The sequence below is a fragment of the Stegostoma tigrinum genome, chromosome 3, assembly GCF_030684315.1.
Source record: "Stegostoma tigrinum isolate sSteTig4 chromosome 3, sSteTig4.hap1, whole genome shotgun sequence".
Classification (NCBI taxonomy): Eukaryota; Metazoa; Chordata; class Chondrichthyes; order Orectolobiformes; family Stegostomatidae; genus Stegostoma; species Stegostoma tigrinum.
In genome coordinates, this window is record NC_081356.1 from 5820477 (window position 1) to 5839355 (window position 18879).

General features: G+C 41.8%; 1 protein-coding gene across 4 annotated transcripts in view; it reads right to left on the reverse strand.

The window, feature by feature from the left end:
- The window catches only part of glis3 (GLIS family zinc finger 3), a 551634-nt gene extending 533406 nt beyond the window's left edge, over positions 1 to 18228 (reverse strand). For 2 of the 4 annotated variants that reach the window (XM_048528094.2, XM_048528092.2), the window contains exons 1-2: positions 17120 to 17436; positions 10583 to 11080 (exon numbers count right to left, since the gene is read on the reverse strand). In XM_048528094.2, coding sequence (XP_048384051.1) covers positions 10583 to 10976 — 394 coding nt within the window. In that variant the 5' untranslated portion in view covers positions 10977 to 11080; positions 17120 to 17436. Of the gene's footprint in view, positions 1 to 10582; positions 11081 to 15407; positions 15450 to 17119; positions 17437 to 18114 lie in introns of those variants that run through there. The other 2 variants (XM_059642762.1, XM_048528093.2) reach the window with 2 other exon arrangements.
- Positions 18229 to 18879: the final 651 nt, after the last annotated feature.

Here is an 18879-nt window from a genome sequence, read left to right on the forward strand (position 1 = left end):
GATTATTAAGTAAGCGCACAAGAGAGAAGGAACTTGACAATTATGATGATTCCATTCTTATCTATGTACTCATAGCTAGAGACACTTGAAGTGTTTTATTTCCTGTTCTCCAATTGTTAACTCTGGGATCCCCCAAATATCAGTCTTTGGCCCTTTTTCCCATTGAGTCATAGAGTCACACAGCACAGAAACAGACCCTTCGGTCCAAAGAATCCATGCCAAACATAATCCCAAACTAAACTAATCTCACCTGCCTGCTCCTGGCCCCTATCCATCCAAATATCGCTTCCTATTCATGTATCCTTCCAACTTTTAAATGTTGTAATTGTTGTCCACAAACTTACTGAGTGTGCCTTCTATACTCTCATCCAAATCATTTACATAAATGACAAACAAAAGAGGACCTAGAACCTGTGGAACACCCTTCACCACAAGTTTCCAGTCCGAAAAGCAACAGTCCACCATTACTACCTGTCTCCTGCTGTCATGCCAATTATGTAATGCCTATTTCATGCGTGAAGGTATAGGTTTCATTTCATGAGTATACCAGTAGCACTTAGTTATACCTCACCACTATTCTCTCAACTCCTCCACTGCTACCAAATTATCAGCCTGTTTATCCAACACTCAGTGCTAGGCAAACAAAAATTTCTTCCTTTTAGAAATTTGAAAGACCGAAGGGATTGTTTTCGGTTCCCACTCCAAACTCTGGCCCCTAGTCACTGGCTCCGTCTGTCTCTCTGGCAACAGTTAAAGTTAAAATTTTCTGTTGACAATTCTGATGTCCCATTTGATCCTGAGACGACCTTCTGACTTCATGTTCACATGATCACTGTAAATAGAGATTCATTAGCTGGACCAGACCTGAGTGAGCTGTAGTTTGAAAAGGTGAGACAGAAAAATCTATGTCATTACATTTGGGTTGGAGGTTGTTTGGCTGATGAGTAGCATCATCATCGTTTCACTTTCTGTAAAATTAGGAAGTTTCTCTAATTAGCCAGAAACTTAAAACTACTTTTGAAAATATGGGTCCAACAAAATATAACTTTCCTATATCTAAGTAACATCAACAGAAGAGAAGTGAACAGCTCATGATTTTCCTTTCAACATTTCATAGTAGGAGTAAAGTTAATTAACTAATAGACAATGGAATGAGAGCACTGGCATTCACTGGCAATGAAGATTCAAGATTTTTCTTGTTATTATTCATAAATCTTGGTTTGACATTAGATAGAATGTTTCTTTTCATACTTTATGTGATGTGGGCTTCTCAGACTGGGCCCTCATTTAATTCCCGTCCTTAATTGCCCAGATGGTAGTAAAGAGTTAAACACATTGCTGTGGGACTGGAGTCATGTGTAGATTAAAATAGGTAAGGACTGCAGAATTCCTTCCCTATCCATCCTTCACTTCCCAAAGGAAAACCTTGAACCAGAGAAGTTTTACCACAATCAACAATACTTATGTGGTTGCCATCAAACTGACTTTTTATTCCAGATTTTTATTCAATCATTCCTGAAGTGTCAAAAACATACCTTTACAGAAATAAAAACATAGGGGCAATTAACAAAATTGTAGCATAACAAACAGCGTCAAATAAACTAATACTTCTCTAACCATCAATAATGAGAGATAGTGCTATATTTAAAATGTGTCATTAGTTTCTTGTTCCATTTTCATATGGATGTTGAGTTTAGTTGATCAGTATGAAAGAAGTTTGGTAACACACCATTTCAAACTTTAGAATTTTACACTCAGCATTTATTTTATTCTAAGTAACACATCTAGATCCATGTTTCAAGTTGTATCAGAATGCCCCATATAGAGTAGACAAATCATGAAAATATTAAAAGACTGCAGGTTACTGTGCTCCTAAATTGGAGAGAAATATAAATTTGAAGGACAGTAAAAGTCCCACTGATACTCACAAGCTAAATGATAACATCCTTGCATGCAAGTTAAATATTGGTGCTTATGTACACAGATCAGTGAAATGATAGCTGTGGCTCTTTACACTTAAATATAAGGTAAATTCAATAAATAGCAAACAAGAGAACAAGAATAAATATACCCTTGATGTTGACAATTAGATTTCACTCCCTTATGAAAATTGGAGATGAGTTGAAGACTCCATGCCTTTCTACTCCACAAAAGAATTAAATAGTTAAGGTATATCCTTAATTTTGAAGGGGAAGGGCACAATGATGGAAGCGGATGAATGATATAAAAACCTGCTGCCAATATACTTGGTGTATTGATAGAAGGGTAAGGGAAGGTCAAAAGGCCTGGTGTATCAATTCATCATGTACCAATAGCTGATGATACAATTAGTTCTGAGTTGTCCAGTACAACACAGCAATAGAAAACAAGCAGTTTAAAACATTCTCGGAGTCCTTCAGTTGCTGTAGTTAAACCTGAGACTGCAGCTGTTTAAATGGAATTGTATTCTCAGCAGTAGTGAAGCTTGTCAGGTTCTTGATGAATAAAAGACTCTGTGATTTATTTTATCATTGGTGTTGACTTACAAGAAGAAATCAGGGAGTGAGATAGGTTCCCAGTCATTGTTGTTACCAATCCATGTTCTTTCATTCTCTTCCTCTGCCCAAAATCTGTTTTCCTGGAATATAGTTCATTTGTGTTTCCCATGTCTGGCGTTACAGTTTTTTAGAGATGGATGATCTGCAGTTGACTTTCAGTTTAATTTGTGAAACTCTCAGAAAGAGATAAACCAAAATTAGGAAATGAGGGTTTCATTATATTTGGCTAGATTTCAATGCCTTTTTATGTAATGTTAATTTTGCCTCAGACTGTTGTTATTTATTTCATTTTCATTTCAAGAGTTTGGCTCAAACTGGTCAGATGATGACCATGGCCAACTTAAGCCATTGATTTCTCCTTTGATCAAAATATTTTTTTCACTGTCTAAAAAGGTTTCAGATATTAAAATCAGATGATGGAAGTTGAAATTGTTAGTTCATATCTTACCATTATTATGACAAGTGTAGAATATTTTAGTATTTTTATTTTCTACAGAACATAACTGCAACTTTTACAAGGACTTTAGTGGTAAAATCTGATTCATTCAACGCTATTTCACAAAATTGCACTTTAAAGAAACACCACTATAACATCAATTAAAATCCGACTGCTCAGTAATAGTTTTATTGTGGAAGTTAGAACCTCCATAGAGGGATGAAGAATTGGTCAAAAATATGGTTTTGGAGAAAACCTTCCAATGTGGAGGGTTAGGTAATGAGAGGCAAGGGCTTAGGAAAAGAGAATTGTCATGAATGACAAAGGTTTTTGTCATGAAAGTGGAACATGAATTGGAACAATATACAAGTTATATTTAGAAGAACAGGGCAGATGGGGTCTGAATGTAAATGTGGACAATATTATTGGGATTGCATGGAGATGAGGCAGTAGAGAGCTTTTTGATGAAGATGAGAAGTTAACGTTTGCTTTTGGGGAATAAATAAATTCAGAAGATGGGGTCAGCGATGTAAGCAGGCCTTGGGCATGAAATAAGATACAGAAACTGGAGCTTCTGATCAATAACTGTTTATTCAAGCAGGAGGATGTAAGCCTAGTGGTGAGCGGTAACTATAGAATTTGTTGTTCCTGAGTTCAATTGAAGGAATATCTCCCTCAACCATGATGAAATTACAGTCAGATCTAGTAGCATGCAGGCAGTTAAAAGTTAAAATGCTTGGGAGGTGAAGCTGCATGCCAAAGGCATATACGTGAAAATTAACCCTGTTCACTGGGTCTTAGAGAACTGAATAGAGAAGGCTAAGTTGTAAAGCTTAAGATGAGACAGTACTTAAAATCAAGAATAATTTTGAGACCCCTTGTGAAATAATGAAATAATAAAGTAATTCAAGGCCCCTGAGACAGCACCTTCCAAACCCATGGCTATTACTTATCTGGAAGAACAGCATATATTTGGAACACCACAACTTGCAAACTCCCCTCCAGGCCACTCATCATCCTGACTTTGAAATATATCACTATTCCTCCACTGCCATTGAGTCAAAATCCTGAAACTCTTTCCCAATGGTATTGTGGGTCTACCTCCACCAAATGGAATGAAGGCAGCTCAATACCGCATTTTCAAGGGCAACTAGGGACAGGCATTAAATACCAGCCTTGTTCGCAATGCCACATCCCATGAATGAGTATAAAAAGAATGCTGTATGGCAGAGGCCATTACAGTAAATGAAAGGCAGGAATTTTATTTACCAATCAATTTAACATTTTAGATTATATGGAATGGGTTAAAAATAAGCTTTCTTCATTAGTTCTCAGGTTAGATTACAGGGTCACACAACTCAGACCACAGTTATCACTTTAGCTGACCTGAGAAGTTGGTGGCGAACCTCTTCATGAAGCAACTGTATCATAATTAAGCAGTGCATGACTATACTTTGGAGCATTATGAATCAATCATATAGTAAAATCTGGGACTTCAGAGAATCATAGAATCCTTACAGTGATGAAACTGGCCGTTCAGCCCATTGAGTTCACTAAAAAGCAACCCAGCCAGACCCACCACTCTAGCCTAACTCTATAATCCTGCATTTCCCATGGCTAACCTACCTAGCCTGCACATCTCTGGACACCAAGGGCAATTTAGCATGGCCAATGTCCCTAACCTGCATGTCTTTGGACTATGTGTGTCAATCTAGTAGATTGGCAACTGGCAGCTTCCTCAGGACTAGTTGAGAAAAACTACTTTCAGGATCTTACGTGACCATTGGAAGCATTCCACAGCCCCACCTCCCAAACTCTTCTGTACCTTCAGAACATATCCTTCTTTAACTCTGCCACTACCCTCTCATATCGAGCCCATCATCTGCCTCATCACTTTGCTATCACCTGCCGATTAGGCCTCACTAGGACCCCAAACCAGCCTTCAGTCCACACTCTAGAATTTCCTTTCCTTCTGCTCTAATTGCAGCAGTGACCAGCATTCAAACCTGAAGCTGCTGGGACTACAGAGTTTCTAGAGTTTCAGATTGCCAGACAGTTCTGTAAGGTGGGACTTCAACATACATAAAGGTAGAAGACCCACCCTGAGCCAATTAACCACCCATCAAGTATGAAGTGTTAGGTATCCTAAAAGACATTAAGGTGGGCAAGTCCCCAGGTCCGGATGGGATCTATCCCAGGTTACTGAGGGAAGCGAGAGAGGAAATTGCCGGGGCCTTAACAGATATCTTTGCAGCATCCTTATACATGGATGAGGTCCCAGAGGACTGGACACTTGCTAATGTTGTCTCCTTGTTTAAGAAGGGCAGCAAGGATAATCCAGGTAATTATCGACCGGTGAGCCTGACGTCAGTGGTAGGGAAGCTACTGGAGAAGATACTGAGGGATAGGATCTATTCCCATTTGGAAGAAAATGGGCTTATCAGTGGCAGGCAACATGGTTTTGTGCAGGGAAGGCCATGCCTTACCAACTTAATAGAATTCTTTGACGACGTGACAAAGTGGATTGATGAGGGAAAGGCTGTAGATGTCATATACATGGACTTCAGTAAGGTGTTTGATAAGGTTCCCCATGGCAGGCTGATGGAGAAAGTGAAGTCACATGGGGTCCAGGGTGTGCTAGCTAGATGGATAAAAAACTGGCTAGGCAACAGGAGACAGAGGATAGTAGTAAAAGGGAATTTCTCAAATTGGAGATCTCTGACCAGTGGTGTTCCGCAGGGATCTGTGCTGGGACCACTGTTGTTTGTGATATATGTAAATGATCTGGAGGAAGGTGTAGGTGGTCTGATCAGCAAGTTTGCTGATGACACTAAGATTGGTGGAGTAGCTGATAGTGAAAGAGACTGTCAGAGATTACAGCAGAACATAGATAGACTGGAGAGTTGGGCAGATAAATGGCAGATGGAGTTCAATCCAGGCAAATGCGAGGTGATGTATTTTGGAAGATCAAATTCAAGGGCGAACTATACAGTAAATGGAAAAGTCCTAGGGAAAATTGATGAACAGAGAGATCTGGGTGTTCAGGTCCATTGTTCCCTGAAGGTGACAACACAGGTCAATAGGGTGGTCAAGAAGGCATATGGCATACTTTCCTTCATTGGGCGGTGTATTGAGTACAAAAATTGGCAGGTCATGTTGCAGTTGTATAGGACTTTGGTTCGGCCACATTTGGAGTACTATGTGCAGTTCTGGTCACCACATTACCAAAAGGATGTGGATGCTTTGGAGATGGTGCAGAGGAGGTTCACCAGGATGTTGCCTGGTATGGAGGGTGCTAGCTATGAAGAGAGGTTGAATAGATTAGGATTATTTTCATTAGAAAGACAGAGATTGAGGGGGGGCCTGATTGAGGTCTACAAAATCATGAGGGGTATAGACAGAGTGGATGGCAAAAAGCTTTTTCGCAGAGTGGGGGACTCAATTACTAGGGTTCATGAGTTCAAAGTGAGAGGAGGGAAGTTTAAGGGAGATATGCATGGAAAGTTCTTTACACAGAGGGTGGTGGGTGCCTGGAACAAGTTGCCAGCGGATGTGGTAGATGCAGACATGTTAGCATCCTTTAAGATATATTTGGACAGGTACATGGATGGGCAGGAAGCAAATGGACACAGACTGTTAGAAAATAGATGACAGGTTAGACAGAGGATCTCGATCGGCGCAGGCTTGGAGGGCTGAAGGGCCTGTTTCTGTGCTGTAATTTTCTTTGTTCTTTGTTCTTTGAAATAGTGTAAACAACTTTATTTTAAATAGGGTCCTGGCTTCTGTTTTTGTTTTCTCAAAGTGAAGCAGGCTGTGGGACCCCATAAAATTCATAAAATGGTTTTTGACATGCATCAACACTGAATTAGCTCATTAATTCAAGACTGAAGTTAGCAATCCAATTTTTAAGTGCATTGCCTTGTGGTAACTCTGATTACAACAGTTTTGTTTTACATGATCTATCTAATAATACCAACTCAGTATCTCTTAAAAGTACCAAGGAAATCCACAGTAAAAGCCTGCTTCAAAAAGATTTACAAGATTTAGAATCCCTACAGTGTGAAAGCAGGCCATTTGGCCCATCGAGTCTGCACCAATCATCTGAAGAGCGTCCAATCTAGCCTCACCCAACACCTGTAGCTCTGCATTTCTCATGGCTAACCCACCTAAACTCCACACCTTTGGACATCATGGGGGGCAAGTTAACATGGTCAACCCATCTAAGGTGCACATGTTTGGACTGTGGGAGGAAACTGGAGCACCTGCAGGAAACCACTAAAATATAGCAAGAACGCGTAATCCCCACACAGACAGTCATGCAAGGGTAGAATCAAGCCCAGGTTCTTGGTGCCGTGAGGCAGCAATGTTAACCACTGAGCCACCCTTCCACCATTCACCCAGGTGAATGTGCAATGGTAACTCAACAGTATTCCAGGAACTTGCAGCGAACCAAAGAGCTCAAATCTTAAGTTTCCCATTGTATTACTTCCACCAGGGAGCAGGAGTTAAAATCTCCTTCACTGTTTAGCAGAACTGGAGTTTCACCTTCCACTCCCACACCCCACTATTCCCCAGAACCCCCTCCCCAACCAGCAACGTAATTTTGTGGCATTGCCATTTATAATATACAGGGGATCATTTATAGCATCCATCTGGCCATCCTGCAACCATTCCTGTGTATCAGTAACAGAACATGCCTCATGCAGCTGGAATGTCTTGGCAAGATTTCCTGAGTGACGCACTCAGGATTTCAGTACAATAGTTCCAAGGAGAACTTGTACCCTGTATGCGTGCCATGCTGCTTTATGGCCATGCATGTGAAGCAATCAAAGGAGTTCAAGATTGTCTAAGTGACGAGGTAAAGAATACAGATGTAATAATCTAATCAGTGGTATGTATACTTGAGAGATGAATTTGCTATGGTTTCAGATAGAGAGAATTCTTTTGGTTAAATGAAAGGCAGAATTAAGTCCACTGGAGGCTGTAGACAACAGTTATCTCTTACCATGCATTTTGAAAATGTTTGAATGGTCTTTGAGTGCCCTCTTTGGTAGCTATCTTTTGTTTCAATCTTTATAACAAACTATTGTCAAATATACCCCTATGCTGGCAGGAAACCTCTATTGACATGAAGGTATATATTTTTTTCCTGTTCAATCAATGCAAAAATAATTCATAAGGCTTGCTTTAATTTCAAAATTCTTTGAATTGAAACATTTTAAGTGCTGATGCTTGGAGTGAATCATACAATTTCAGCCGCATTTTCTTCAGCATTGCTTTTGCAAACTATTGGTTGTTTTGAAACTAACATCTCATTATCTTTCAAATTTCAAAGCTATGTTGACTGCTTGAGAGTGTAAAATGAAACATAATATAAAGGTCTATTGAGATCTGAAAATCTAAGCATGCTTGCAATGTAAAATGCTGCAAATAAATCTGTTTAAATCTTTATGAGTTTCCACTTTTAAAACAAGGGAAAGTATTTTCTTTTCTCCTGTATACTCTTTGGTTGAGTCTATTTTACGTACATATTCTGCAATTTCATTTTTAACAACCAAATAAATGCATTATCAATGCATTGAATTTATGAATGAAGGAAATAGAAATTATTAGTTACTTCACTGCTGTGGTGCTCCAAAATCTCATTTATGTGCACACAAGTCGATGAAGTTTACAGAGGAGGCAAAAAGCTCACATGTACAATTAAAGGTCAAATCAAATATCCAATAAGTCAGCAGGATCATATCATTTTTGTTCAATAGAGCCAGTATCCCACTACAACTCACAGTTGTCATAATAGCACCAATTATGACATTTATGTATTCATCTCGACAACATTGCCATAGCCTAAATAGTTTGGAGAATGCCAAATATTAACAACATGCAACACAGTAACATTCTAAATCAATCTGCTCCAATTCGATAGATACTTCCACTGGCCCAACTGTATTTAATTGCTATTTTATCATCTATGAAATTTACAAAATCTCAATCCTATGCTGTGCGTGAATCTTTTCATCTCTTCAAGTTACCATTCTGATTCAACCAATTACATAGGGATACAATGTAATAATTGGGAAGTCTCAAAACTAGTGATTTCATGTAACATTTGTTCATTTGTACAATCCAGAACAAAAAGAAAGTTATAATGTAAAGAGATACACGACCTTTCAGAAATCCAGATGCTACAATATTAAGAATGAAAAGTCTAATAAAGATTGGCACACTTGAAAAAGTTGGATAGAAGATGGATGACAAGAGACTATTATATTGCAACTAACCAATGTAATCATTAAACAATTATTTAGGTACAAAATAGAAAAATATTGATGAGCATCTATCAAATTCTGCAAGGACTGCTTGTATAACTGTGTAATCTCTGTGCTTCATTTGTTTTTGTAAAGGGAATTCTGAAGTGCCCTGTTTGCAATGTATTTTTCTCTCAGTTCAAGTTCTAAAGAGCATCTAGCAAATATTCTACATGTGTCACACAATGATTCCCTGTTAAGTTTATTTGAGAGTTGTACTATCACTAAAAAAATGCATGGTCATCATGGAAAAAGTTAACTCTCTCAGCCCAATTAATATTTTCACAGTGAAAAATGTTCAAATACAGAACCAACAAGTGACCATAATTAATCAAGGAATTCAGGCAATGCCTTAATAACAGGTACAAAAACAGATGCTGCTGGAAAAGCTCAGCAGGTCTGGGAGCATCTGTGAAGAAAAATAATCAGAGTTAACACGTTGGGTCAGGGTAACATTACCCGAAGCATTAACTGTGATTTTTCTTCACTGATGCTGCCAGACCTGCTGAGCTTTTCCAGCAGCGTCTGTTTTGCTTCCTGATTTACAGCATTCACAGTTCTTTCCACTTTCCTTAATAACAGGTAATGGTTTTGAGCTACCATCATATTTTGAGGGTATAATTACATCTTTGCTAGTATTCCCATTTTTAAAAAAAATCTATGCTCTGTGCAGATGGAAGTTTTGTTATCTTTTTTGTTGGTGGCTGGCCTCATGGCAGACATCAAAAACTATGGTATCCAGCAGCTAATATGTTGTGATGTATATTCAATAATTTGTAATCAAGATATTATCAGGGTGAGTCATCATATCGTAATTTGCAGTTCAATATCTCGAAGTAATAAATCATTCTTATTAAAAACCATCACGTTCAGAAGAGCTGGTTATTGATTCACTGCAAGTACAGTAGGAGTCCTGTGCAACAGTTACCAAGCAAAAGGTTTTAGAAAGAAAGCTAGCAGTAATAAATTAGCAAGGGTCACTTACTATTTAACTAGGCATCTTTTAAACTTGTTGGCTGTATGCTGACATCACCACCAACATGCAAAGGCATGCTGAAGGCGATGGATCAGGATAGGTCAGTGAATTGCTAAACAATCATCCATTTAACCAAACAGCATTAAACCAACAAACTGGCAAGAAGCTATTTGAGAAAAAAAATCATTCTGTATTTAAACCAACATAACTTTTCTAAATAAAAAATCAAACCGTTTTTAAAAACAAATCAGAATGATACAAATTAATTCACGTCTGGATGTTCAAATAAACACGCCAAGAGCACTTCAGTCAATGAAGTCCCTACCTTTTATACTGCTGTTTGAAAATATGCCTCCAAATTCCGTGTGTTTTGGTTTTGAAGATAAGCTTGTTGGATGCCCCAGAGTTTGGGGTATTTGAAAAGAATGTTTTGTTGCCACATGCCTCCTGGGACTTAAAGCTGGTAAATGGATGGCATTTTCGGGCATACTGCTGTTTTGGGGTGTGACTGTAGGGTGCTGGCAGCCGTTGAGGAACAGTTTGGGATGCATGTTGGTCGCAAGCATTCCAGTAGCGGGACTTGGTGTTGCGCTGTTTGAAGACGGGCATGGTGTTTCTGTCTGGATGATGATGGGGGGAATCTGTTGTCCGCTGATCAACGCTGAGGCCTGGGGAGTACCTGTCGCCCTGTGGTTAATATTACAGGGTCTTCCATTCATGGTTAGGACGATTCTTCGGCAATCAAACGTGCTTAATTGATCCGTCAATCCAGCGAGAGTTGATAACAGTTCACTACATGATCCAAACCAGGTCAGAGAATCGCCTGTGAACGTTAAAAACATTTACCAAATACCATAAAGGAATATGTATATGTATTAACACAGCGCTGATTATATGTAACAATACCACTGTACCTTGGGGAACAACCATCGCTGCTATATCATTAATACTTTGACCTTTTGGTTCTGAAAGTGTCACATTTATCGGTGTTAAATGACTTTGTTTGTATTTCTGTACGGAATTAACATGAATGGTTTCAGTGAGGCGCTGTGTCAGGACTTGCACTGCACCCAGAACTTGAACGAAATGATAATGTTATGAACATTAATCTACAGCAACATATAAGTATTTTGTTGATTGCAATACTGTGTTCTTTTTCTTACCCCCAGTTCGAAATACAACTACTGAAGGCAAAAGTCAAATCTTACTTTACAAGCTCATTGTCCGCGCTGACAGAACCGCCAGCAGATACAGAGAAGCTACCATGACCTGACCAGGCCGTGGGGCTGATCGTTCTCTCGAGACAGAAGACTGCTGGTGGCTTAACCTAAAGGTAATCACGTTTCAGGTGAGGGGAGAGATTGAGAAGGAGAATCACTCATTGGCCAGTGCAGAAATTGAACCCACACTACTGATATCGCTTATAAGATAATAAAATGTGAGGCTGGATGAACACAGCAGGCGCAGCAGCATCTCAGGAGCACAAAAGCTGACGTTTCGGGCCTAGACCCTTCATCAGAGAGGGGGATGGGGAGAGGGAACTGGAATAAATAGGGAGAGAGGGGGAGGCGGACCGAAGATGGAGAGTAAAGAAGATAGGTGGAGAGGACAGTATAGGTGGGGAGGTAGGGAGGGGATAGGTCAGTCCAGGGAAGACGGACAGGTCAAGGAGGTGGGATGAGGTTAGTAGGTAGGAGATGGAGGTGCGGCTTGGGGTGGGAGGAAGGGATGGGTGAGAGGAAGAACAGGTTAGGGAGGCAGAGACAGGTTGGACTGGTTTTGGGATACAGTGGGTGGAGGGGAAGAGCTGGGCTGGTTGTGTGGTGCAGTGGGGGGAGGGGGCGAACTGGGCAGGTTTTGAGATGCGATTGGGGAAGGGGAGATTTTGAAGCTGGTGAAGTCCACATTGACACCATTGGGCTGCAGGGTTCCCAAGCAGAATATGAGTTGCTGTTCCTGCAACCTTCGGGTGGCATTATTGTGGCACTGCAGGAGGCCCATGATGGACATGTCATATAAAGAATGGGAGGGGGAGTGGAAATGGTTCACGACTGGGAGGTGCAGTTGTTTATTGCGAACCGAGCGGAGGTGTTCTGCAAAGCTGTCCCCAAGCCTCCGCTTGGTTTCCCCAATGTGAAGGAAGCCACACCGGGTATAGTGGATGCAGTATACCACATTGGCAGATGTGCAGGTGAACCTCTGCTTAATATGGAAAGTCATCTTGGGGCCTGGGATGGGGGTGAGGGAGGAGGTGTGGGGGTGACTGTAGCATTTCCTGCGGTTGCAGGGGAAGGTGCCGGGTGTGGTGGGGTTGGAGGGCAGTGTGGAACGAACAAGGGAGTCACTGGTATCTCTTAGTGGGGAAAGACCACCATTTAAGTTCTATCTGCCTAAGTTTTTCAGTTATAGGTTCATCAGCCATGACTCAAGTATAAACTTGTACAAGTAAGAAATGGCATTGGTTCAGAGGAGGGGTCTAGGCCCGAAACGTCAACTTTCCTGCTCCTCTGACGCTGCTTGGCCTGCTGTGTTCTTCCAGCTGTACACCTTGTTATCGCAATGGCTTTGGTTTGTTTGGTGGATAGAGTCAAATACCAATGTTTGTTTGTACAGAACCGGACTGCTTTAGTGACTTTGTACGTACATAAATATGGTCAGAAGGCACACGAGATAAGATTATAGTCCAACAGGTTTGTTTGAAATCACAAGCTGACTGAGCGCTGCTCCTTGAGAACCTTGTCCACCCCAATTCAGCACCCACACCTCCACATCATTTTTTCTTAAATTAATAAAGTATATTTTTGAATAAACTCGGTATTGCAAAGTTATCACCCTGCCAGCTGGGCGAACCCACCCAAGGATGGAGAAGTCAACAGGTCTGATCGCATCTGTGGATAGACAGAGGTGAAATTTCGAGGCCAGTGACCCTTCTTCAGAACAGTCCTCTCAACAAATACTGTCAGACCTGTTGAGTTTCTCCAACAATTTCTGTTTCTTTTCTGTTTCAGGGTTCCACCAACCGCAGCTCATTGTTCTAGTTTACAGATAATCGACCCCTCTCTCATTGAGAGAACGTCGACCTGATTGCACCGGGGTGTTGGAGCCGAGTGTATGTTTTGTGGGAGTCAGTGCGTGTTTGGTATTCGATGTGCAGTGTTGAAGGCATGGAGTCACCGACTGCACGTGATTTCATCTTGTGGTCAGAGATAATGGGAACTGCAGATGCTGGAGAATCCAAGGTAACAAAGTATGGAGCTGGATGAACACAGCAGGCCAAGCAGCATCTCAGGAACACAAAAGCTGACGTTTCGGGCCTAGACCCTTCATCAGAGAGGTCTAGGCCCGAAACGTCAGCTTTTGTGCTCCTGAGATGCTGCTGGGCCTGCTGTGTTCATCCAGCCTCACACTTTGTTATCTTGAGTTTATCTTGTGCTTGTTGCTACTTTCCGCCGGTTCGTTTTATTATGAACGGATCAATTGTACCATCCATTCTCGAGCGCCTGGTCTGAGCAGGTAGAAATAGTGAGGGTCAGGAACCGAGCCGGGAAAGAAGACGAAAATGTCTAATGTTGGTAATTATTATTTCTGTTGTTTAGCTGAAGCCATCTCCACGTCTCTGTAGAAATCGTAAGAACTGCCGATGCTGGAGTCGGAGATAACACGGTGTGAAGCTGGATGAACACAGCAGGCCAGGCAGCATCAGAGGAGCCGGAAAGCTGACGTTTCGGGTTGGGAGAACTTTCTGAAGAAGGGTTCCGACCCTCGACGTCAGCTTTCCTGCTCCTCTGATGTTGCTTGGCCTGCTGTGTTCATCCAGCTCCACACTGCTTTATGCCCACGTCACTGTGGTTATTTTTTGCTGTAAATTGTACCGTTATCCCCTCCACCCACCAAACAAGTGGTTTTTAAAAATTATCCTTCGGAAACTGTCTCCATTTTGCAGCAGCAGAACAGCCTGGGGATGTTGTGTTAGATTGGATGTGAATTTATATCACTTGAGCGCGGGCTTGTTCAGCAATTGAAGGTGGTGTGCCCAGGATTGCAGCGTGACTGTTTCACGGCCAAATAAAGAACGCGGTGCAATAAACAAATCGATACTACAACTTCTCTATGTGAGCAGCTACACTCTGCGACGTTTATCACGTTTTATTTTTCCTAGCTGCTTCGAGTTCTGGAGAAAAAATAAAATTGCTTAAGGCCTACTCTCTCGAGGGGGCGAGCTTGAGGAGAGTCCTTCATGCTAACCTCAAAAAGTGGAGGAATTGGCTTCACTCGCCAACTGAGCTAAACACAGAAGAGGAGCTAATGAACCCACAACATTAACTCTTGAGTTCTCTGCACAGATGCTGCCGGGGCTGCTGAGATTCTCCAGGAATTTATGTTTTTTGTTTCAGATTTCCAGCTTCCGCTGTTCTTTATTTCTTTTTACCTGACATTTGACAGATGCGGTTAAAGGAACAGGTCACTCCCTATGGTGTCAGGGAGTACAGAGGAACGGGGTGCTCTAGCCCCCAGCACTGAAGGTACTGGAGAAGAAAACCATTCGTAATTGTAGATCACATCCCATTGATCAGGGGAGTCCCAGAATATGGGTGACAAGTGAAAAGTGAATGAACTGTAGTAAAAGGTGAAACCATTAGATTAAACTCCCTACAGTGTGGAAACAGGCCCTTCGGCCCAACAATTCCACACTGCCCCTTGAAGCATCCCACCCAGACCCATTCCCCTACAGCCCACAACAATTTAGCATGGCCTATCCATCTAGCCTGCACATCTTTGGACTGTGAGAGGAAATCGGAGCACCCGGAGGAAACCCACGCAGACATTGGGAGAATGTGCAAACTCCTCACAGTCACCCGAGGCTGGAATCGAACCCGGGTTCCTGGCGCTGTGAGGCTGCAGTGCTAACCACTGAGCCACCGTGCCATCTTTAAAGACAGGGTTAGAGACAGGGAAAGGGTCTAAGGGCAAATTCAGCTAAGTTGACACGAAAACAAAGTTGCTGGAAAAGCTCAGCAGGTCTGGCAGCATCTGTGAAGGAAAGAACAGAGCTAACGTTTCGGGTCCTTCCTCAGAACCGCTCTGCATCAGCAGTTCTTTCGTTTTTCAGTTAAATTGATCTGTTTAAATCACTGTATTTGTTTACTTACTTAGAATTGGAGCTGATGCTGAAATATTAGAAGGGAGCAGCAGACTTGTGGATCGATCAAAGAAGCAAAAATGTGACATATCACCAGGTTGATGCCTTAAACACAGTATGGTTGTCGTTCTTCTGGCGGGGGTGGGTGGGGGGGGGGGGGAGCGGTGAGACGGGTGCAGGGGAAGTCCAAGACCGGAATTGTTCTGATATTTGTGTGAGGGATCGGATTTGAAGAAGTTTCCGTTGAAAAAGAAGTTCAGTAAACAAATGAGCGAGAGAGCTGCTGTCAAATCAACGTACAGAGAGGAAAACTCTCGTCAACTAAAAGAAATAGATTTGCCCCAATATCTATTTAAAATAAAACATGATTGCACATTTAAAAAAATATAATACGAATGACACTGACTGGTTGAAAATGTTGAAGTGCATTAGAGGAAGCTATGACAAGTCAGCACCCCATTCCAGCCGGCAGATTGCCTCACTGTGAGAATAGTATGTTCACCGACGGGAACATGTGTATCTGACGGTGCGAGCTGGGGAGAAATCCCTTCGGAGGAGCGTGAAGCCACTCACTGGCGTGCTATTGTAAGGACAGGTCAGTCATCTCAACCAGAAGGTCAAGAAAAACTTTCTTTATAACTAAAGTCTTAAAAATGCCTTTACCAATTTGCTGGTCTAATTTTTTTTAGGTCATGTTAGATTGTTTTAAACGTCTGTAAGATTATATGATGGTTAAATTGCATTAAATTAAATATTCGCTCCATATATGTATCAACTATACTGTTTGCATATGTCATTACGCATTGATAACCCCAAAAGGTAAGGGGTGACTAAATAAATCTGCAGGTTGTGTTAGATTTAAATGCTCACATTAATCCGGTGCATGCTGCCTTCCAAGGATAACAAATACTTTTTCCCATCAATATACTGAGACACAGGGCCAGCTCTTTTTACAAATCCAGTAGTACACCTCTAGACATTTTGTGGATCTGGATCTGGAATTTAAATGTGAACTGTTTTTTTCTGGATGAAGAGGCAGATCAGTCTGGGACAGTTCGATCAGATGTGAAGGAGCAGAGTGAAGAAATATTTGGCAGCATGACCCAGCACCACGTTTTTCCACTTTCACTTTTAGCCCTGAGTCAGGTTCAGGTTGCTTCCTATTAGCTTTTATCATTTCACAACGCATGGGAAAGTAACTCCTACTGAACAATAAAAACATTCTATATATTCCTCTGAGAAGACAATTTGACATAAAACTCTTTAATCAGCCACGAGCTAAAAAAACTCCACCTGTCGCGATTACCCAACAACAGGTCAGTGCTAACTTGAAAAAGGACAGGTTTTGTAACTAAAGCTTCCGGAATGACTGATTGACTGTTCCTCCAGAGGAATTGGGGAAGTATTGATGGTCACTTTAGTCCCAAGCCAAAGATACAACTTTATAAAAGGGCTCTGATAAGTAAGCTCAATTGTTCGAAGTGACCACACGTTTGTTTGTAGGTGTTCATCTGATGGCTACCCTCGTTGTCACCTACTGTTTCTTTTTAAACAAGTATCAGATCCAGCCCACACCAAGGACAACACTGTACTGGCGGTCTCCAACTCTGTTGACAGTTGACCTAAATCCTTACATTATCAAACGTTAGCGGCTGCACACGGATCACGGCGATATGTGGTTCAGGCTATTTTCACGACTGCTTCAGACCAAGAGCCACTTACCGGGTAGTTAAAATAAATTATTGCACAACACAGCGTAAACACCCTCATGACAGAGAGTATCCCTGGATCCAGGCGAATATTCCCCAGTGAAGATATTCGCTGCTCAAAGATGGAGCGGAGCCTCTGTCGCCAGTGAGTTTTCCCAGCAGATCTCAACTCTTTTCCTTTCTCTTTTCCTCTCTCTCTCTCTCTCCCTCTCTTCGCGGAGTTGGGGGGGGGGGTGGTGGTGGTTAGAGGGGGAGGGGTATCTGTGACTCTGGACTTACTGCTGTACACTCGGGTTCGAGTGCTGCAGTTTAGTGTGTTGTACGTGTGGCTGTGTCTATGCCAGCGACTGGAGCTTTGCGTGTATCTGTGCTCAGCCCAACTGGACTGCGGGGGTGGGTAATTGGTGACCGATTTGTAGAAACTCATTCAACCAAGGATTTGAAAGCCGCATCAACCATTGGCAGAACAAAAAAAAACCTTCGGCACGTCTCCGACTCTGCATGCTGCAGCCCAGTCCCTAACAGCCATAATGTTTACAGTCACATTCTGCGTTGGAAAGTTGCATTTGTTGACTTCTCTTTTTCAGTTTTAATGTGTGTGTGTGAACAATTGACACACATATCCGCATCCTCACTGCACTGACACACACACACACGTCCTATCGAAGATTGAATGAAAAGCGAGCTATCCTGCGGCCCTTTAACTGCGATGGACCCTTAGAACCATTCAAACTCGAGAAATTAATAAGTACCGTGCATTTGGGCTGATTCAATTACGTGATAGCAGTACTTAATTTCCTGCTTTAACTGGGCAAAAGCATTTCACAAGAGAAAACGACCCCGCTCGTGTTATTCAATAACCCTTGAAAAACTGGAAGGGCGAAATAAAACAAAAGGGATAAAACTGCAGTGATACATGTGTGTTATCATTGTCTCACCCCTGGATTAGAGGTGGCATACAATAATATGCCATTTAGAGATTCTTTTATAAATCGTTGTTTTGCTTACTCGTTCCCCACGGGGGCGCGCACACACGCAGCTACATAATCTCATACAGGCCACCAAAAATATTGATTCATGCCCCTTCCAACGTGATGGCCTCTTCTTTCGAAGCGTAAGGACTGCTTCCTCAATGCACTTGCTCACTGTAACCAGGAATGACACTCGCTTGGTTACCACAAGCCATTCAGCGATGATGACCCTGCACCAATCAGAAGTGAAATTCCTCACTTTCATCGTGAACGTGCACTTTAATCCGTGAGTTGATAAAGCGTTACTGTCGGCTTCTTGTGACAGAGTGATAATGTCCCTAACTCTGATCCAGGGGGGTTTCTTCATATCCCACCTGTTCCACAGATCTGTAATAACATCACTGAACAGGTGATTAGAAAATGTTAAAACGACCCTGTGAAAACTCAATGAGCCTTTTGTTATTGGATAAAAACTGAGACAACTGCGGATGCTGTAAATCAGGAACAAAATCAGAAGTTGCTGGAAAAGCTCAGCAGATCTGGCAACATATTTGAAGCAAAATCAGAGTTAACGTTTCGGATCCGAAGAGGATGACAGCCAGATCCTGAGGAAGGGTCACCGGACACGAAATGTTAACCCTGATTTTTCCCCACAAGACGCTGCCAGACCTGCTGAACTTTTCCAGCAACTGCTATTGGATAGTGGAAATATATGCATACATACATTAGGAAGCATTGATAATGAATCATAGGCATGAATGGACCAGTAAAAAAAACGTTTGAAATAACATCATTGTTTTGG